Genomic DNA, 22,336 nt, shown 5'->3' on the forward strand with positions numbered 1-22,336 from the left:
GGAGGATAGACTAGATGGGCGATGGGCATTAAGGAGGACACTTGTTGGGATGAGCACTGGGTATTATATGTAAGTGATAGATCACTAAATTCTACTCCTGAAATAATTATTACATTATATGTTAACTAACTTGGATTTAAATTTAAAAAATATTAAAAAAATAAGCATAAAACATCTATTTTAACAAACTATTCCAGATTCAAAGAAGGAAATAGGCAACCCAGTGTCCTGTGGAAAGACCTGAGTCTGGGTCCAGCTGACCTTGGGCAACCCTTCCCCTTTCTGGGCCCCAGTTCTTTCATCTGTAAAATGAGGCAATTTTGAGCAAGTGCTCAGGTTTTATCTAATGGACAACGTAAATTGCATAATTGACCATTAAGTTTTTCTTTTCCTGCTAACTACCCAAATGTTAACTACAAGCACCAAGTGGGTGAGCCTACTCTGTGTAGCAGTCCCATGGCAGTTAAAGACTTTTTTTTTTGTATTATTCACAGTTTCTCTCCACCTCATATTCCTTTCCTACATAAAATAGTATTTCTGTTTTCTGTCTCCAGAACCAATTCTTATGCCCATTCCAAATACCCCACTATTGGTTTCTGTGAAGCAATTTTAAATGGAGACCTAGATGTCCTAAGTGACCTGAGACTTTTCTAAAAACAAGGCAAGGTTGCCACACTTGGAACCACATTGTGTGGGCCCCAGCTTGCAGGTGGCAATGCAATTCTCATCTGATAGCTTCAACCCACTCATTGCTGATGGTGTAGCCAGGGATTGAACGTGAGGCATATCTGAAGGTAGTAGACAGAAGGCTACGCATGTCACTGGCAACATATGAGCTATGAGTTCACTTTTGATTATTCATTCAACTCATTTTTATTGAACTCCTATTAAGGACGAATCTCTGAGAATGTGATGAGAGGCAAGAAAGACACATCCCTTCTCTTAGATTTTATGCTCTAATAATGCTATGCAGGCAACGACGTCAGCAATCACAACACAGCACGACAAGGGGTGTGATAGAGGAAGCCAAGGGGGCTCTGGGAGCATAGATGACTAACCCTAGCCTAACCCAGACACGGAGGGAGCTAGAAGAAACGGACAGGTAAGTGGACACCAGAGGGATGCACAGAAGTTAGGCAGCAAACTAGGGGAAAGTGCGGAAGCGGGAGGGAAAGGAGGGTAGATCATTCTAAGCAAAAAGCCCAGCTTGCACAAAGGCCAAACTCAAGAGAGAATACAGCAGATTAGGGAAACTAAAAGATTGCTTTTGGCTAAAACCAAAGAGAGCTTGCTCACAGCAGAGGAGACTGGAGAGGCAGACGCCAGATGGAACACCCTTTGTGGGCCTTGCTAAGGAGTTTGGGCTCCATGCTGAGGACAATGAGAAGCTAGTGAGGTGCTGTAAGCATGGCAGGGGCATGTCCTTTGTTTTAACTCATGTAATTTTCTACATGTAGAAGGCTCTTGGAATGAATCCACCTTACCTCACTGTCTGGAGGGGGAAACAAGTGCAGTGACTTGTCTAGGATCATTTACTTGCAAAGCTGGGACCAAAAGACAAGCCTCTAGATTGCCAACACAATGCTTTCAACAAGACCATATTGCTTCCCCTTATAAGCAAATGAAATTCAGGGGGCCAGGGAATTATTTTTGCCTAGGATCCAACCAAATATATATCTAATAGTCTTTTTGTTTCTTTTAAACAACTTGATCTTAGAAGGTGAAAAGACAAGGAAGGAACAACAGGGAGAAATACATCTTCCAGAAATCTACGACATCCAACAAAACATGCCCTTTAGAGTGAAAATTCAATCTCTCTTGTTTTTTTAATTCTTTTTTTAAATGTTTATTTATTTTTGAGAGAGAGAGAGAGAGAGAGAGAGAGAGAGAACGAGCAGGGGAGAGGCAGAAAAAGAGGGAGACAGAATCCGAAGCAGGCTCCAGGCTCTGGGCTGTCAGCACAGAGTCTGATGCGGGGCTAGAACTCCCCAACCACGAGATCATGCCCTGAGCCAAAGTCAGCCACTTAACCAACTGAGCCACCCAGATGCCCCCAATTTCTCTTGTTAAGTATTTGTAATCACTGACACTCAAAATCCTAAGGATCGCAGTGGAAGATGAAAAATTACAGAAAAAAGGGAAGAAAGAAAGAAAGAAAGAAAGAGAAAGAAAGAGAAAGAGAGAGAGAAAGAAAGAAAGAAAGAAAGAAAGAAAGAAAGAAAAAGAAAGAAAGAAAGAAAGAAAGAAAGAAAGAAAGAAAGAAAGAAAGAAAGAAAGAAAGAAAGAAACTTTGGTGTTTAAAGCCATCCTCCACAAACACCTCCACAAGCTTTCTCACAGGGACAGAAATGTATGTGTGTACATATATATAAGTCATCCTTTCCGAAATAGCAATTTAAATTCGAATGAGTGATGTAACATCAAACCATAAAGGATCATGAATTCTGAGTGCTTGGGAAATAAGAAATGGTGTGAGATCAGTGAGGGTGTAGATCCCCAAGTTCTTTGCCAGAGACTCTGTGGCTCCTCTATAAATAGCCCCTAATAGGAATAGCTGAGTAATTAAGTGTACATTTGTGGGCCATAGACAAACTTTTGAGAAAGCTTCCCTTGTGACAGTACTTTATCCTTTACATTTTAAAATGTTTCAAATGCTTTCAAGTGTTTACCTTGTGAGGTAGGAAGGGCAATTATTATCCCTCACATTATAGATATGGTGGCTTCTCAAGAACAGAGTGTTGAAGTGACTTGAGTAGGGGGTCTCAAGGTTGGATCTGAAGCCCCACCAGACTGCTGCTAGGGTGAGGACCATTTCTTTGGGCAGCCCTAAATGGCAGATAAGCCTTGAAGAGAAAGGTGCCCGTCCACTCAGGTCCTTCCTGGCAAAGCCAGGTGACTTCCTGTCACCATGTATTTTCCTTTTTGTCCATTAGGCAATTCTTCCTCAATGAAGTTGAGGCAGGTCCCTGCTTAAGAGATGGCAGCTTCAGGGATTGGCTCCAAGCGACTGAGAAGATACTCCTGAGCAGAGGAGCACTGGTGACCAGACTCAACTGGTGGAAGTTCCCTCTCCCCAAACCCCTGGTTTATCTTCCATCACTTCGCCCTGTTTCTTTCCTTCACAGAACTTCTTCTAGCTGTAACTGGACGTTAGCTAGGTTAATTTATGCCCTATCTATCCAGGTAGATAACAAGCTCCGAAAGGGTAGTACACCAGTGCGTACTCAGCTCCTGGCACGAGGCTCGGAACAAAATAGGTGCTCAATAAATATTAGGTAGATAAATGAGCACTTAGAAATAACGTGAGATCGATGAGATCGCAATGGATCCCAAAGCTTCCGTCCTCCGACTGCTGCAGGTGTGGCTCTCCGGCACGCGGGATCTGGGGGCAAGTCCTCCCTTTCTTCTCCATCCTGAGGGCAAGGCGGCTGGCTGTCCTGGGGCCGGCGCCGGGGTGCAGGTCTGGGATGCGCCCGCCGCGTTGAGGGGCGCACCGAGCGCCCCTCGCCGCAGCCATTTCCTGCTCTTTGTGTGACAGCGGCGGCGGCGAAGGGGCTGGCACCCCGGGCGGGGGAGGAGCCGCGAAGGGCGCGGGGGCGGGGCCGAGGGCGGGGCCGAGCGCGGCGGCCCTCCAGCGGAGCTAAGCGGGGCAGAGCATCCTGCGCCCCGGCGCGGGGCCCCGCGGTAGCTCCCCCGAACCTGCCGCAGACCCAGGTAAGCAGCGTTCGCAGGCCTTGGGGCCGGCGTGGGGACCGGGATGCTGCGGGGGGACGTCGATGCGGCCGTGAGGATGCGCGAGGCGCCGGCGCCCCTTCTCCCCGCCCGAGGGGGGCGCTCGGCCCGGCGCCCCGGCTAGCGCGGCCTGGGGGCCTCCGAAGCCCCTGCACGCCGGGTGCCAGGCCCCGCGCGGCCCCCTTCCCCCTCCGGCCCACCCTGGGCCTCGTTGCGCCGACCCCCCTGCGGGAAAGCGCCGGCACACAACGCAGCTCGGGCGCGGCGGCGGCAGCAGCAGCAGGTGCGCGGCCTGGGCCGGAGCCGCGGGCGGGTGAAGGAGCGGCGCTAACCCCGAGAACCGGAGACACCTGCAGCGGCGACATCCCCGAGCCCAGGTATTGCAGAGCGCCGGCCGCCGCCTCTGCCGCCTCGGCCACCATCACCTCCTCCGGGGCAAGCGAGAGCCGCGTGGGCCCGCCTGGCAGCCGCCTGGGGCACCCGACGCCCTGCAGTGAACGTGAGATGGGTGGGGCGAGGGGCGAAGCGCCAGTGTTTGAAGGTGGGGGTTTAAACGAGGGAGGAGGCAAGTCTGACCCGCTTTGAAGCCTTCTGGCCTACACTAGCATCACTCTCCCTCCTGGCTGCCAGGCAGCGGGGGAGGACATGGGGGAAGGGGGATGAGTGGGCTGACTCCTGGGGAGGAGGTTGGATTTTCTTGAGCTCCGAAGAATTGGGAAGAGTGCCTACCTGTCTGTTGTGGTTTCTGCTTTTCAGGACACCCTCCCCCTCGATGGATGGGTGAAAAGGAAGAGAAGGGGTTGCTCTCTGTTTAGGGGTGGGGGTGGGGGCAGGAAACGTGATCGGACAGGAGTGTGGTTCTCTGTACTAAGGAGAACCTGGAAGGAAAGGACGCTGGGACTGCCCAGGCCCTCCCCAGCTCAGGGAATCTGACTTTGACCTCTGGTTGCCTAGTTTCTCCAGCACGGCGATGGAGCATTGTGGGCTGATGGGCCATGGGCTTCTCTACCAGTCAGGACAAGAAGGTAGCAAGGATCTTTTCCTGCTAGCTCTCAGGTGCCTTCCTGGCATGGGCGAGGAGACTGGGGCAGTCCTGCGGGCATGAGGGGCAACTCAGGAGAGTGCTGGCTCTCATACTCTTGTTTTCTACCTCGTACCTGTGTCCCGTTTAGGGCAGTGGGTCTCACCTTACTTATTCTTGGACACAGGCCCCGTTGGAAGCAGTGCTGGTAACCTTGGAGATCACAGATATTGGGAGGCAAAATTCTAGGTCCATATCCCTGGGCAGGATTGCGAGGGCCTTGAAGGTGGTTTTCTGCACAGTTAGGCACCTCCTCTGTGACTCTCCCTGAGGCCTCCCACCTCCACCTCCATGCAGTGCTCTGTGCTTCCCCCATTCTCCTATGTCAAAAATTATTTTCAAGATAGGAGCCAGTGAACATGTTTATCCTTAAGAGCTAAATACAAAAGAATTTCCCATTCAGTGCAGAGCAGGTCCTTTAGAAGTCATTTGACTGGAAAGGAAACCGGCCGAAAGGCATTTTAATGGAAAACAAATCTTTAAGTCAACATATTTGATATCACTAAAGGTGGCATTTCAGGCACTGAGCTGGAAGTGGGAACAGGGAACTAGGTAGCAGTTTTGGGGAACAGCTCACTGAAATGACAGTGTCTAGCAGTTGTCAGCTCTGTTTGCTTCAAGAGCAGAAATAATGGAGTAGTGTGTGTGTGTGTGTGTGTGTGTGTGTGTGTGTGTGTGTGTGTGTGTGTAACTGGTCAGGGGTTGGTTACTGTCACTGGAAGGTATTTGTTGAGCACTCAGTATCCACTTGGGGGAGGTGAAACTTTCCTATAGAGAGTTACTCATTGCCCCTGGATGCCATCTGCCCAGGCAGTTAGTAGGCCACAAGAAGAGCGTGTTGTTGCTTACAAAGCCAGTGCTTCTGCCTGTTTCTGTATGCTGAGCCTCTGACTGGGGGCATTAGCTCTCTGCTCACTAAGCTTCTTTATTATATTTCCTGGCCAGTTCTGACCAGTTCTGTAGCCACCCAAGCCTGCCTTGTTCAGTCCCTGCTGAAGGAAAAACTTGCTTTAGGCATTAGGCCAAGAATGGGGTATCCAATCCAGTAGGGTTGGTGAGTTTTTCTTAAATCAAATCAGAGGCTGGCCCAGAGAAGGAAATAAACATGAATTTAAAATCTGGAAGAGGGCCCCAGGAGAACACTACCTGTCCCCTCTGATAAATTGTTCCCTGTTGGGCGTTCAGTGGGCCTCCGCTGCTGTCATTGACCAGCAAGCTGAATTAGGTGATGAATAGGCAACAAGCTAATTAGCATTAGAAACGACACTCCTGGAAAACAGTACAGGGCTCGGGTCCCCACATTTGAGGATTGGCCTACACTCTCAAAGAGGTTTCTTTTGGCCGCTGTTGGCCCCAGGGTTCTACCAAGAGCTTCACAAAATGGGCTTTTGTAGCCTCCGTGTGGCCACCATAACAATGAGTCTATTTCTTTAGTGGCAAGTATTAATTATTATTCACTTGTAGTTGACGAAACCAGACATCAGTCACCTCATTGGAGTCTTTGTAAAAGGCCTTTGGTCTTGTCATTTGGGGGAGCAAAACCATGTCTAGGGTCTAAAGGATGGACCCTGCTGTGGTAGCAGAAGTGGGGGAGGACGGTGGGGCATGCCGCCGGGCAGTGACTGGGGGGCCAGCGTTGGTGGGGAAGGAGCTGGTTCTTCATGGGATGCTCTTATTAAGTGAGGGATGCATGAAAGTGCCAAGTACAGCGACTGGCACACATAGTTAAGTGCTATTATATCTATGTATTTATTGTTTTAATGTATTAGTTACATAATCAATAAGAATGTAGCTCACGTGTGTAGTCAACCCATGGCTGCCCCCAGACCCTCCCTGGATTTTGCTCTTCCCAGGAGAGTTGGCTCTGTGACCAAGAAACCTAGCCCCAGGTTTACCTGCAAAAGGTAGCCTGTGTTAAGACAGGGCATCAGTAAGGCTTCAGGTAAGAAGTGCTCTTGAGTAGCTCACTGAAGGTAGGTATAACGAGTAGGCAGAAAGGAGAGGGAGTACACTGAGCAGAAACCTGGAGGTAATTCTCACATTTCAACACACAAACAGAGGCCAGGAAGGAACTTTCCCTCTGTGTGCATTTAGCATTTTGCAATCAACCAAAAATGTTAAGGGCATGCTTCACTTCCTGGGCAGACAGAGCAGTGCAGTGGTCTTAGGACACAGGATTTATCCTTGACTTGCTGTGTGCCTTTAAATTCACCACCACCTCTCCAACTTTAACAATTGGGCAAAGGAAAGCAGCTTGCCCAGCTCGTTACCTACCTGTTGCCACAGGAACCTGCAGATGAGATAATGTCTGTACATCCCAGTCTTAGAAGAAAAGGCCATGGAAACAGAGAAGAGAATGAGGTTTCTGAATGTGTGGCTCTTTTGGACAGCTGCCCTTCATTCCTAAAGGAACAATTTATTAATTATATATTGTGTTTCAATTTAAGAAGACAAATCTGTGGCGTCTCTGTAACATTGAGCCAAAGGGAAACTGAAAGGCACTTTGTAATTCACAGATTCTGTCAAGGCCCCTGGATGGCCTTGTCTGTACAAAGACACTTCAGATTTCAGTCAGTGGGTGTGGGACGCCTCCCAGGATGCAGGGTTTGGATATTGGCTTCCTAGCCATGGCCATTATGCCAAGGGCTGTGTGCGATGTGCCTCAAAGGATGACCATTCAAGCCATACTTCTTGGGCCCTGGCAGCAGAGGAGGAAACCATTTGAGTGCAAATTCTTGAAGGAAATTGTTTTGAGAAGGCAGAGCTTGGGTTCAGGCAGAATTCCTTGCAGGGACCATTCTGGCTGAATGGCATTTTGATAGACATGCAGCAACTCAGAAATTAGTGCAAGGAGAGAGGAAAGTAAACATGACCTTCTGGAGAGATACCCAAGAAGGACCCAGTGATGACTTCATCAATAGGCCTTTTGATTGTGCGTTTGCATCATTGTTAGGTCATCTTGAAGCAGTGGTTCTCCGACTTGAATCAGTTCGTGGGACAGAGGGATGTTTAGTATGTCCATGTTGTATGGTCTCTGTCTTCTAAATAAGGCAGGAGACAAGGTCCTCTGCAGAAAGTAAAGGTGGTGGACTGGTTAGGAAAGTTCAGGAGACTTCCGGAGGTTTGGAACAGCTGCCTCTGTGGGTGGAATAAGAAATCAACTGGGGGATGAAAGAGAGGATTGTCTGACTTTACTGATGGCCCAGCTGAGACCAAAGAATCTGCAGGGCTGGCCCTCAATAACTCAGTGTTAAGGGAAGGGATACCTGAGAAAGGTATTCAGTTTGTGATTTTATATTGTGATGCCTTAAGACTGCTTTTGACAAGATATGAATGGTGAGAAGAGAAATCAGAACTAGGGGTGAGCCATCAACCTCCAAGTATGTTACACCTTTGTGGGAAAGAGAAATAAAGACCTGCCTCTTATGAGTTGAGGTGGAAGCTGTGACAGGATTTTCTTCAAAAGTCTCCTCAAATCCTTATGGTAATAAGGCTGACTTATGTGGTGCCTCGGATCAGAATGTTTTAAATGAAAAAAAATTTTTTTTACCAGATAACGTGCATTTGGGCCATTGGCTTGTGCCTTCAACAAGTTGTTCATGAAGTGCTAATTAGGTAAATAATGCCTAGCATGTGCCCACATCTGTACTAGGGCTATGGATCAAGCTAAAAAAAGATGATTATTCCTGTCATTTCTGGGTGATCCAAAGAATTAGTGAAATATAAAGCAATTTATAATGCAGAAGGAAACTGTGGACTCTTAGACTGTGAGCACTGTCAGAATCCAGAGAAATGAAGGTTTGGTGGAGTTTGGCTGGTCAGACCTTCGTGGAGGAGGCCTATCTTGACTTGGGGCTTGCCAGTGGTCAAGGGTGGGTGGGATTCGAGAAGAGAAGAGGACAGTCTGCTGGGAAGTGCAGAGAGTTGGAGCAAAGGCAAGAATGTCCATGGGCAGGGTAATGGCACCCCATACATCCTGGCCAGAGTGGGTTTGCTTGTTAAGGAATGGTGGTCTTCAAGGAAGCCCTTTGCACGGCGTGTCCGTCTGCTGTCAGTGTCGTTTTCTTTCAAGTTGGAAGGGCCCTGAGAGAGTCCAGTGATTCTTAACTGCTTGTTTTTGGTTTTGCTCTTTTTTTTTTTTTTTGTACATATTATGGACAATATTGACGTGCTCAACACACCACACCCACAGCCAGTCCCCTCCCCACTCTACCCCTGTTTTCTCCCTCTCAGGGGAGAAGATGTATAGGCAAGCAGTGATAGCATGGGAGCGCTTGGAACCTTCCCAAACACATAATAAAAATACCTTGTTTGCAAACCTCACTACTTACGCCATTTAAGGTAAAAGTTGCCCACAAGAACCTTCACAACCATGTGACATCATGGTTGAGAACCACTGCCTGGCCAGCCTCCATATTTTATAGACTGGGAAATGGCCTTTTTAGAGTGAGTGGAAATGTGACTCCAAGGCCTAAGTGAGTCTTCAGACCCAGCCACATTCGAGTTGTAACGTCACATTGATGGTCTGCGTGCTCTGATCTGGTGGCCGAACCTGAAGTCTCGCTCTTTGTTTCCACAGCATATGCGGTGTGGCTGGCTTCTCTTTCTCAGTTTTAGCAGGTGCTTCTGAGAGCTGGCTCCTGTCCCCGGATATAGGTCACATTGGTGCCCCTCACATGGTGACTTGTCACAGGCTGCAGTGGGAACAAATCCGGAAGTCGCCCTTGGTGGCAGGACTCCCCCACCCCCCACAAGAGGATGGGATCTGCCTGGTTGGGTTATCAACGGAAAGGTCCCCTCAACCCTGACAACACAGGAAGCAGCTGAGTAAAACGGCAGGCGGGCACCGTGGTCAGGTTTCTAACCCTGCCAGGATCTTTTTCTTTGCTGTAAACAAAGAGGAGGGTAGGCCTTCTCCGGAGGCCCAGGTCATGGACTTCTGTGCTCTGACCTCACGTCCCTTGTGTGGAGAGAAGCTGCTGGTCTGGAGCCTCTCATCCCAGAAGACCCACAGTGAGGGACTTGGGTAGGGAAGACTGCCTGAAGACGGTGCTGGGGACGGGTCAGATGTCGGAAATCCTAGGAAGGAGGCCTTGGGTTGTTTCTTTTTTTTTTTTTTTTTTAATAATTTTTTTAATGTTTATTTATTTTTGAGAGAGGGAGAGAGAGACAGTGTGAGCAGGGGAGGGACAGAGAGAAAAGGAGACACAGAATTTTCTGCAGGCTCCAGGCTCCGAGCTGTCAGCACAAAGCCCAACACGGGGCTCCAACCCACGAACTGTGAGATCATGACCTGAGCCAAAGTCAGATGCTTAACTGACTGAGCCATCCAGGTGCCCCTGGCTTGTTGTTTCTTAAAGTAAGTTTAAAAATTTCGATCAAAGCAGTACATGCTTTAAAAAAGATCAAATAGTATTGAAAGACTCGTAGTGAAAACAACCATCCAGTGCCCACCTCCCCATAGAAGCTGTCACCTCTAACTGACTCTTTCTTCCAGCACTTGCCTCCAGATCTCTAAACGATATGCTTACACTGCTGTTTCTTGATTTATCTGTTCTATGCATTATCTATTTACTTCCTGCTGTGATGGATGAAGATTTCACTTTCTTGCACCATCCACCTCCCTCCCCTGCCCCCATCTCCCAATATAGTGACAGCTCTGCTTGAACCTATGTTTAAATTTTTTTTTAAGTTTAATTTTTTAGAGAGAAGGAGAGCAAGCAAGCAGGGGGTGGGGAGGAACAGAGAGAGAGAGAGAGACAGAGAGAGAGAATCTTAAGCAGGCTCCACACTCAGTGCAAAGCCCTATGCAGGGCTTGATCCCACAACCCTGGGATCATGACCTGAGCCAAAATCAAAAGTTGGACACTCAACCAGCTGAGCCACCCAGGCTCCCCTAACGTAAGTCATGTTTAAAGCATCTACATCATTATTTTTAAATGTTTACTTATTTATTTTAAGAGAGCACAAGCGGAGGAGGGGCAGAGAGAATCTCAAGTAGGATCCCCTGTCAGCACAGAACCCAACCCAGGGCTTGATCTCACAAACCCTGTGCTGAAATCAAGAGTCAGAAACTTAACCAGCTGAAACACCCAGGTGCCTCAAAAACATCTATGCTATTAAAATCTGTAAATGTGAAATGTGTGTAAATCACAAGAGAGCTAAGTAATGTCCTTTCATTTATCTCCTTTCTTATATGGCTTTTTGTTTTATTGCAAAATTAGAATTTTCTCCCTTCCTTCCTTTCTATTTAATATTCCTCCTTTTTAATTTTTTTTTTTTTTTTAACAGCTCTATCGTATCTGTTACTGTATTAGATCCTCTTGTCTGCCCAGGAAGTTACAGAGTTAGCCCCAGCTCTATCCCTAACTAGCCAAGTGACCTTGTATAGGTCCATCTTGTCTCTCAGCCTCAGTGTCCTCAGGGAGGAGAACTACAAACCTGGCTTGTTCTCATTCTAAACCTCAAAGCCCATCCCCCCAGCTCAGAGGTGGTTCCTGTCTGAGCAGTCTCTCCTCCGGGGTGTGGCAGCCAGGACCTGACAGATATCTGGCAGTGTAACAGAAACAGGGTTGGGGTGGAAGGCTTGGGAGCAGGTGCTGGTTTGGGTGGTCCAGCTCATCCTGCGGTCTAGGGGCTGCTCCGTGGGGTACTGTGGGTGTGTCCATTGCTTTCTGTTTCTCTCCCACCTCTTCTGGTGATTTCTATTCAACACAGTCTCTGCTTGTCAGGCGCACCATAGTTCCCAGACTCCCCAAGCTCCTACCCCGCCTCCCTCTCTCTTTGTACCACTCCTGCTTATGTTACAGCCAATGTTTCCCCAAGCACTCATGCAAATACTAACACTTTTTTTGTAACGGCTTGAATTATTCACATGTTCTGCAGTTCACCCATGTGAAACATACAGTTCAGTAATTTTTAGTATATTCACAGAGTTATGCAACCATCATCCTGATCAATTTTATAACATTTTCATCACCCCAGAAAGAAGAGACCTCATGGCCATCAGCAGCACCACCTACTTCCTCCAGTCTCCACCCTAAGCCCAGGCAACCGCTAATTACTTAGTGTCTCTGTTGATTTGCCTACCCTGGACATTTCCTTAAAAAGCATATTATGCTTCTTTCACTTAGCAGATTTTCAAAATCCATCCATGTTGTAGCCCATGCCTTTAGACCCCATTCCTTTTTGCAGCTGAATAATATTCCATAGGGTGGATATACCATATTTTATTTATCTACTCATCGGTTGATGGACATCTGAGTTTTTTCCACTCTGGGGCTGTTACAAATAATGGTGCAGTGAACATTCATATACAGGTTTTTGTGTGGATGTATGTTTTCAATTCTTGGGCTTATACCTAGGCATGGGATTGCTTAATCTTATGGTAACTCTATATTTATAACTTGTAGGGACTGCCAGACTATTTCCCAAAGTTACTGCACTATTTTATATTCCTAGCAGCAAAATAGGGGGGTTCCAATTTCACATCCTCAGCAATATTTGTTATTATCTGTCTTCTTGATTGTAGCTATTCCAGTGGATGTGAAGTGATAATTCACTGTGATTATGATTTGAATTTCCTCAATGGCTAAAGATATTAATAAATTTTTATGTGCTTTTTGTCCATTTGTATGGCTTTTTTGGAGTCTATCCTTTGCCCATTTGGGTTGCTTTTCTATTATTGAATTTTAAAAGTTCTTTATATCCTCTACACATATAACAGGTATATGACTTCCAGATAGTCTCTCCCATCCTGTGGGTTGTCTTTTACTTTCTTGATGCTGTTTTTTGAAGTAACAAAAGTTTTACATTTAATTTTGATAGTGTCTATTAATAGCTAATAAAATCAAATATATGTTTATCTATTTTTTCTTTCACTGCTTGTCCTTTTGATGTCATTATGTATTCCAAAGTCACAAAGATTTACTCTTGTGTTTTCTTCTAAGAGTTTTATTGTTGTAGCTGTTGCATTTAGGTCTTTGGTCCATTTTGAGTTAATTTGTTGTGTGGTATGAGGTCAAAGTTTACCTTCATTCTTTTGCATGTGGATACCCAGTTGTCCAGCACCATTTGTGGAAAAGCGTATCCTTTCCCCCTTGAATTGTCTTGGTGCCCTTATCAAAAATCAATTGACCGGGGCGCCTGGGTAGCTCAGTCGGTTAAGCGTCCAACTTCAGCTCAGGTCATGATCTCATGGTCCGTGAGTTCGAGCCCCTCGTCGGGCTCTGTGCTGACAGCTCAGAGCCTGGAGCCCGTTTCAGATTCTGTGTCTCCCTCCCTCTCTGCCCCTCCCCTGTTCATGCTGTGTCTCTCTCTGTGTCACAAATAAATAAACGTTAAAAAAAAATTTTTAAAAATCAATTGACCATAAATGTGAGTTTATTTTTAGATTTTCAATTCTGTTCCATATCTTGATACCACTACCATACTGTTTTAATTATTACTGTAGCTTTGTAGTAAGTTTTGAAATTGGGAAATGTGTGTCCCTGGTTTTGTTCTTTTTTAGGGATGTTTTGAATTTCTGTATGAATTTTAGAATCAGCTTGTCAGTTTCTTCCCAGACACCAGCTGGGATTTTGATCGGGATTACATTAGATCTGTATCAATTCAGGGAAGATTGCCATCTTAACAATATTAAGTCTTTCAATCTGTGAAGATGAGAGATCTTTCCATTTATTTGGGTCTTTAATTTTTGTGACAATGTTTTACAGTTTTCAGAGTATACATTTTACACTTCTATTTTGCTAAAGTTATTCCTAAATATTATATTATTTTTGATGCTGTTGTAAATAGAATTATTTTTTATTTCATTTTTTTGATTGTGCATTGCTAATGTATAGAGATATAATTGATGTTTGTGTGTTGATCCTGTGTCTCGCAACCTTGCTGAACATGTTTATTCATTGTAATCATTTTTTAGTGGATTTTGTATGTAGAATTTGCCAAATTACCCTGGCTAGGACCTCTAGTACAATGTTGAATAGAAATGGAGAGAGTAGACATCCTTGTCTTCTTCCTAATTTTCGGGGGGAAAGTATTCAGTCTTTTACCATTAAGTCTGATATTAGCCATGGGATTTTTTGAGCTGTCCGTTATCTCGTTGAGGAAGTTCCCTTCTGTTCCTAGTCTGTTGAATGTTTTTGTTGTGAAAGAGTATGAGATTTTTGTCAAATGCTTTTTCTGCATGTACTGAGGTGATCCTGTGGGACTTGTCCTTTATTCCATGATATGGCTTATCACATTAATTTATTTTTTAAATGTTTATTCATTTTTGAGAGAGAGTGACACACACACACACACAGCGTGAGTGGGGGAGGGGCAGAGAGAGACACAGAATCTGAAGCAGGTTCCAGGTTTTGAGCTGACAGCACAGAGCCCAATGGAGGGCTGGAACCCACGGACTGTGAGATCATGACCTGAGCCGAAGTCCGACATTTAACCGACGGAGCCACCCAGGTGCCCCACATTAATTGATTTGGGGATGTTGGTGTTAAACCAGTCTTCCATTCCTGGGATAAGTCTCACTTTGTCATGATACATAATCTTTTTTCTATGTTGCTGGATTTGGTTTTGTTGGGAAACTTTTATTGAGCACTCTCTACCTTACCAAGCTGTTTACATGGATTATTGTGCTTTTGTTTTTCAAAGTCTATGAGGTAGGAACTGTTATTATTCCTCGTATCAGAGGTGAAGAAGATGAGGCTCAGAAATGTGCTGTCATCTTCCCAAAATCACACAGCCAATAGTGGCAGACAGGATTCTAACCAGTTCACCATCCCACTCTCACGTGATAAACCACCTCTCACGAACGTTATCGATGCTGGACATGAGATGATTTCCAGATGACATCCGTTGTTTTCATTGTTTTTAGTTTCCCTCTGTTTATGGCAAGTGATACTGGTTCTCTATTAGTGGTTGTAATATGAGCTTCCTTCTGATATATAGAGTAAAAGTGAAAAGTCTTTTTAAAAAAATATTAAGTAAATAATTGTACAGGCTTATATAGGGCATGACTGCATATTCCATTTAAATTATCTGTGTTATCAGTAGGGAAGGAGAAGGAATGGGAAAACTAGAAATGAAGATATGGCCAATTCAGGTCATGTCATTTTGCCAATGTTGTCAGGGGATTCAGGTATGCTCATGCATTCTCTCATCCCATAATTCCTCAGTGCTTAATCTGTCTTCAGCACTCTGCTAAGGTCTCTGAGGTTTTCAGAGATGGGTGAGAAATGGTCTCTAACCTCATGAAGCTTACACATGCATGCATCATTCCACCCTAGGGAGGGCATATATGTTTTCTCTCATGGGTGAACACAGATTGGTTGCTACTGGCCCCCTGGAGTTCTGTATTTCATGAGAAGGATTCTGAGGCTGCCTGTGAACTCTGAGAAATAAAGACATTATCAATTAGTAACAGTTGCCCTGACATGGGAAGAGGAAGTATCTGTACTCGTGACCCTTCTCAGGCAGAAAGCATCACAAGGGAGGTACTGCTGATGTACCTAGGAGTGGAATTGTTGGGTCACATGGCTACTCTAGGTTTTAAAATTTGAGGAACTGCCACACTGTTTCCCAAGTGCTGCACTAGTTTATATTCCTACCAGCAATGTATGAGGGTTCGGATTTCACCGCCTCACCAACGCTTAAGAAGTCCTGGGAGTTCCAGGGAAGGAAGGAACAATCATGTGGTAGAGGGAGAGACCTTGAAGGGTGAGTGAAATCAAGGTCATATGGTGATAGAAGGAAGAGAGTTAATTTCATAGATAAGTGTTTACAAAATATTGAAGCTTTTCACTTTAAGTGCTCAAATGTTAAATATTTGAACCATCAAAATGGAGTTCTTTCTAAAATATAAACAGGTTTTTTTTCCTATTTATATTCCTTTTTCTGCTCCCCCACTTTTAAAATCCTGGTATCTTGGACATAGCAATGCAATTCTTGATGTTTTGGGCTCAATGGCCAATCTACTCATTGAATAAATCTTTATGTAGCTGCAAGGGTGTGCTTCATACTGTACTGGGAAGCTGGGTGTGAGTTAGACACAGCTCCTGCCCTCGGGGAATTTTTCATTTAGGGCAAGGAGAGAAAATGTGATAAAATGTGTAATAAAGCATTATGGATGCCCTGAAAGTAGGGACACGCTGGGTTTAATGAGGGCCAAAGGAGAAAGTGAATTCCGATAGGGGGTAGGAGAGTCAGAAAGGCCCCTTAAGGAGGTAACCATTCCTTCCAGTCTCCTCCAGCACTAGGATCATTCTGGCAGTGTATGAGGTATTTGGTGACTTCTGTGTACTGTGATATTGATGATGCTTCTATAGGCTATTGAAATATATAGAGTTCTGGGGCGCCTGGGTGACTCAGTCGGTTCAGTGACCAACTTCCGCTCAGGTCATGATCTCACAGCTCGTGAGTTCCAGCCCCGCATCAGGCTCTGTGCTGACAGCTCAGAGCTTGGAGCCTGCTTTGGATTCTGTCTGTCTCTCTCTCTCTCTCTGCCCCTAACCCACTTGCATTCTGTCTCTGTCTCTGTCAAAAATAAACATTTAAAAAAATTTAAAAAGTATATAGAGAGAGTTTTGCTTCTGTATGTGGCCCAGATTCCCACACCTGTGTGGTCCCTCCCCATCCTGCATAGCTCTGCCTCTCCCTTCCCTCTACCACTGTGAGGCTTCTTGCTCTCAGCATTGTGGCCTCGCTCATGGCTTTATTTTATCCACAGGCAATACACTAAAAGTGCTGTGACGGGGGTTGGAGCCACAAGGTTTGACCACTAGATAAGTGCAGTGTTCTTCTAAAACTCTTCCCTTCCAGCCTGTTCAGGATAAGCCACACAGTCCATTTTGGTGCCATCTATGGAAATCCTGTAAAGTGTGCACAGGTGACTGTGTCCCTGCTTGGCCCCCACACCTGTGAAGAAGCTGACTCTGGCCTGTGAAAGGGTCTCAGCCGCAGGGGAAATACTGACCTGTGGAGCCACATCCTGTCACAGCAAACTTGGGTGCCCCACACAGTCCCCAACACACTTAGCATACACTCATGATGGAAGAGCAGGCTACACTCCAGATTCCTTCTTTGAATTTTTCCTTGCTCCGTGAAATGCTGCTCAAGAATATATTTTTTAAGGGGGACAGTCTAAGCCTCCTTTTTATATTTTTATATTTATTTACGTATTTACTTATATAATATCTAAATATAAATATACATATATTTATAATTCTTTGAAATTATGTATTGTTTGCTTTCTTTTTTTAAAAATTTTTTTAATGTTTATTTATTTTTGAGAGAGGGAGAGAGACAGAGCGTGAGTGGGGGAAGGGCAGAGAGAGAGGGAGACACAGAATCCAGAGCAGGCTCCAGGCTCTGAGCTGTCAGTGCAGAGCCCGATGCGGGGCTGGAACTCACAGACTGCGAGATCATGACCTGAGCTGAAGTCGGACACTCAACCGACTGAGCCACCCAGGCGCCCCTGTGTTGTTTGCTTTCTAACTGGATAGATTTTCAGGGAAAATATTTCCTGGCCTTTTGATATTTATGAGACCCAAAGGTGACAGTTCCCTAATCTTTCTGGGTTGGCAGAATCTTGTTCTTCTTGAGCAGAGAAAAAGCAGCCAAACTGCAGCCAAAGGAAAGTCCTTGGTATGCCTTTTATAAAGGCACAAAAGTAGGTGTGGTCTGGAAGAAAGGGCACAGAACTGGGAGTCAAGATATCCCCTTTCTGCTCTAGCTCAGCCACCAGCTGACCACATGACCTTGAAAGACCGTTTTCACTTCTCAGTAACACCGGGCCCTCCTTAGAAAAACAGCAAAAGCAACACCTGTCCTCTCGAAACTGCAGGGTAGTTGTGACTGAGGAAATCAGTATGAAAGACCTATAGAGTTGCGATGTTGGGAGTGGAGATAATAATAATGCCCTCTTTTCTTACAGAATTGTTGCAAAATTTGATCCATCCATTTACTCTGTTTAAAAAGAGGCCACCCACCTGCTGACATTTACTCTGTGCCTGCTTTGGGCAGCATTCCACATCCTGTAATGTTATATAACCCTCAGAGTAAGTCACTGAGGGCAGGGACTGTTGTTAAGTATCACCCTTTTACAGGTAAGGAAACCGAGGCTTGAGAGGTTAAGTAATATGCTTATGGTCATATAGCTAGTAAATGGCAGATGATGGATTTGAACCCGCAGCTCAAGCGCAACTGCTATACTTAGCCTGGTATTCCGCTTCAGTAAAAATATCTTCCTATGTTTTCCTTTCCCTTCCAGAAAGTCAAATAGAAAATGACAGTGCAACTCTTTCGCTTACAGAGTAGCAGGGTTTAGGGTGTGGTTAGTCAGAACCTGCATTCCCAAAGCCAGGTTCTCCTGGCACCCACTCGGCCTTCGCCCACCCCTCCTGCCCGGCGTCCATCGGTCATCCCAGCCCTGGTGCCCCCAAAGCCCTTCTCAGAAGCAGATGGCCCGTGAGACCAGTGTTCTTACTTCTCGGTGAAACCAGGCCACTGTGTTTGAGCTTGTTAGAAAGATGCTGAGTTTAAATCTGCCATGAATACCCCACCCTGGGAGGTGGTAGCTGTGTGTGGTAAGTGATGCTCCCAGAACGCAGTTAATTTTTAAGTATTTTTATTAATTTCTCTTCCAAAGTAGCAAAAGAGTCACATGTTCATTGACTGACTATGAAGAATTATTCTCACTTAGAAGATTGCATAATAGGCAGGACACTTGAGCCAGAAAACAAGTACTTATTTTCACGTGTACGTTAAAATTTCCAGAATGTTTCCTCTTTCTTTTTTTTTTTTTTAATGTTTATTTATTTTTGAGAGATAGAGTCAGGGCATGAGCCAGGGAGGGGAAGAGAGAGAGAGAGAGGGAGACACAGAATCTGAAGCAAGCTTAAGCTCCTGGCTGTCAGCACAGAACCCGACATGGAGCTCAAACTCACAAACTTTGGGATCATGACCTGAGCTGAAGTTGGATGTTCCACCAACTGAGCCACCCAGGCACCTCAAGAATGTTTTTTTCTTTCTGACTGATGTGGATGGAGTTGGCAGTGACTTATAGCGGTTGAGTTCAAAATGTCTGATTTCCGGGGTGCCTGGCTGGTTCAGTGGGTTGAGCGTCCAACTTCAGGTCAGGTCATGATCTCACGGTTCGTGGGTTCAAGCCCCACATCGGGCTGTGTGTTGACAGCTCAGAGCCTGAAACCTGCTTCAGAATCTGTCTCCCTCTCTCTCTGTCCCTCCCAGACTCGTGCTCGCTCTCTTTCTCTCAAAAATAATAAACATTTAAAAGAAAATGTCTGATTTCCTCCTCCCTTGGGCAGTGAATGATCTGCAAACAAACCCAGGAATCCAGTAGAGAAGTTTCATTTAGAAGGAGAAAAGAAAGGTTGCATTAACTGAAATAAAGACTCCTAATTCACTGGCTTGTAGGCTGGTCATTTGCTGATTCTCTTCAAGGGAAGTGCAGGCATCTTACTGTGTTAAAGGGAAAGCCTTAGGGATTATTCTGGTAGGTGAGTTATTGTGAAGCCTGTGAAGAGTCCAGAAGAAATGCAGGTTGCATGAGAAAGACGAAGGGAAAGACCATGGCAAGTAGGAGTCAGGGAAGGTGAAAGAAGAGACGATGGATGAGAGCTGGTAGTGTATATACACTGAGCCTGAAGTTTCAGTGAAAAATTTCAAACTTCTGTAAAATTGGATACAAAAATATCATAAATCCCTGTGTAAGCATCACATAGCATTACCAATTATTCACTCACGGCCAGTTTTGTTTCTTCTGTTGTTACTCACGTCCTCCTCCTCTAGTATTATTTGGAAGCAAACCCCTGTATCATTTTATCCGTATTTTAGTAGGCATTTCTAGGCGATAACTCTTTTCAAATACAACCTTGATGTTATATCTCAAAAATAATAACACTATTTCCTTAATGTTATCAGATGCCCAGTTACTAGTAAATTTTCTAATTCCCTCAGAAATGGTTTTCTTGTGGTGGATTGTTTGAAAGAGGATCCAAATAAGGTGACAGACACACTGCGATAGTCTGATAATGGGCTATAGCTTCCCTTCCATGTCTTTTTTTTCCCCCCATGGAATTTATTTGCTGAAGACACTGAGTCATTTGTCCTGCAGAGTTTCCCATAGATTGTATTTTACTATTTATATCACTGTGGTGATATATCAATGTAGTGATATTCTAAGATGTTTTTCTGTCCTATACATTTCTTGTGAATGAGTGTCAAAGGCTTGATTAGACTCCAGCGTTTCACTTTGGGTCCAGCGTTTTTCATAAGATGATGGTATGGTTTTCCGTCAGGAGGCACCTAATGTCTCATTGTCTTTTAATTTAGTGATGTTAGCAGTTGATGATCAATCAGTGCCTCTCTCCATTTTAGGGGCTGCAATTTGGTTATCCAGTGGTCGGTTTGTATAGGAAAAGCACATTAAATACTTGCCTTTTTCCTTTTATTTACCTACTTTCAACACAAAGTTTGGTTCACTGGCATCTTCCAACAATAACAAAGTAATAAAAACCAAGATGTTGTTAGGTATCTTTAGGATCTCATGGATTTAGACATATTTGACACTGCTTCAGGTGCATTGAGTTATGCTAACTGATGCACAGTGTCCCATCCTCGGCCAGCGGAAGCTGCCTCAGGTTGGCTCCTGGGTCCCTCAGACATAGTCATAGATAGAGAGCTGCTTCCTTGCTTTCTGCTGCGACAACTTGTTCTAAGCCTTTCTTACACATTTCCTGTCCCAGACCTGGACTGAGCTGTTTCTCCAAGGAGCATTGATGTTTTTAGCAGGAAATGGTATTTGCAGACCACAGCCTGGCACTCAAGTTGCTCATTGCTCATGGGTTGGTCATTGTGTCTTTGTCTTTTTGGGGCACAGAACTAGGAAATAAACACACATACACATACATACAGACAGACATATGTATGTCTATTTAAAGTTAAAACACGTGATGACTTCTTATTGATAACCTCGAATTCATATTCAGGACTATTTGGTTTACGTGGTCTTATATCTCTTTCTCTCACATCAGGAATGCCAGTTCTCAACACCACCAGGGATGATAGAGCATTCCATAATTACTAATTTATTTTACCTCACACTGCATTCGGACATTCTCACTGCAACAGCACACCAGTATAATTAGTGGAAAAAAGCTCGAGATATTTTTTACAACACTTCATTGTTTTTAGAGTATCTCCTACCAGAAATGTAGGCTCAAATTTCTGAATTTTTAAAATCACTTGGAATAGGTCCTTTCTGTATAGTTATGGCAACAACTAATATAAATATACCTTCATTTGTTTTATTTTACTTTGGTGCGGGGTGGCAGTTGCTTTTTAAATTTAAATTTTATTTTAAATTATATAAAATATATGGTTTCACAGTCAAATCTACAAAACAAGGTATATTCAAAGAATTCTAGCCTCTATCCCCAACTCCTTAACCATGTTCCTGCTTATCGCTCTTCCCCATAGGTAGCCACTTTTTAAAATCAGATGGTTTATCCTTCCATTGTTTGTTTGTTTAATATTTGTGTGTGTATATGCATCACTGATTTCTTATATAAATGACAGTATACTGTATACACCATATCCTGGAGATGACCCCACAGTTGTGGGTAAGATAGATTCCTCATTCCTTTTACTGTTGCCTAGTACCTCACTGTGTGACTGTATCATAGTCTGTTCAGACAGTCTTCTGTTGAGGGACATTTTCATTTTCCAGTCTTTTGCTATTACAGGCAGTTTTGCAGTGAATAGCCTTGTGCATATGCCTTTTTGCGCTTTTATCAAAGTGTCTTTGGGATAGTTTCCTAGAAGTGGGATTGCTGGTCAAAGAATAAAATGCTCATATAAGTTTGTTAGATATTGCCAGATTTCCTTCCTTGTGCCATTTTACATTTATACCCTTACCAACAATGTTTGAGAGGACCTGGTTCTCCACAGAAGTACATGTCAACAGGTATATGTCGTCAGACTTACGACATTTTGCCAAATCTGTCAGTGAGATACGGTATCTCCATGTAGTCTGGACTTCTCTTACTATAAGATAGGGCTATTTTTTTTTTAATACCATCTTTCAGGTCCTAGGGATGGAGCCCAGGCATTTTATTATTAAGAAGCTGTTCCTTCGTTTCTTTGGCACAAGCAGAATCCAGAACCATTGAGGCATAGTGTTTGAAAAGATCAAGCACAGAGGCTGGTGTGAGATCGATCTTCATCAGGATGAGTAGCCTTGCAATGTTAAGTCTGAGCGCTTGGAAGGCAGCACAAAATCTGGAGCTGGAGAAACCTGGGTTCCAACCCCAGCTCCACACTCACCAGCACTTGACCTTGTGAAATTACTTAAATTCTGAGCTTCTTTTGACTCTTCTGTAAAATGGGAATAATCATAGCACCTACTTTTATAGGGTTGATGCAAGATTCAAATAGTGGAGTGCTTGGCAGAGTGTAAGGGCTAAAGAAATATTATTATTATTATTATTATTATTATTATTATTA

General features: G+C 44.6%; 1 protein-coding gene across 5 annotated transcripts in view; it reads left to right on the plus strand.

The window, feature by feature from the left end:
* Positions 1–3,591: 3,591 nt before the first annotated feature.
* Positions 3,592–22,336, plus strand: part of CYFIP2 (cytoplasmic FMR1 interacting protein 2) — a 129,206-nt gene continuing 110,461 nt past the window's right edge. Inside the window, exon 1 of one of the 5 annotated variants that reach the window (XM_019464537.2) lies at positions 3,592–3,714. Coding sequence is in view for 2 of the 5 variants with exons in the window: in XM_019464532.2 (XP_019320077.2) it covers positions 17,850–17,916 (67 nt within the window). In the remaining 3 variants the exon portion in view is untranslated. Of the gene's footprint in view, positions 3,715–3,946; positions 4,110–17,786; positions 17,917–22,336 lie in introns of those variants that run through there. The other 4 variants (XM_019464538.2, XM_019464536.2, XM_019464532.2 and 1 more) reach the window with 4 other exon arrangements.

Source organism: Panthera pardus, unplaced genomic scaffold (assembly GCF_024362965.1).
Source record: "Panthera pardus isolate Hobbes unplaced genomic scaffold, ASM2436296v1 HiC_scaffold_2, whole genome shotgun sequence".
Taxonomy (NCBI): Eukaryota; Metazoa; Chordata; class Mammalia; order Carnivora; family Felidae; genus Panthera; species Panthera pardus.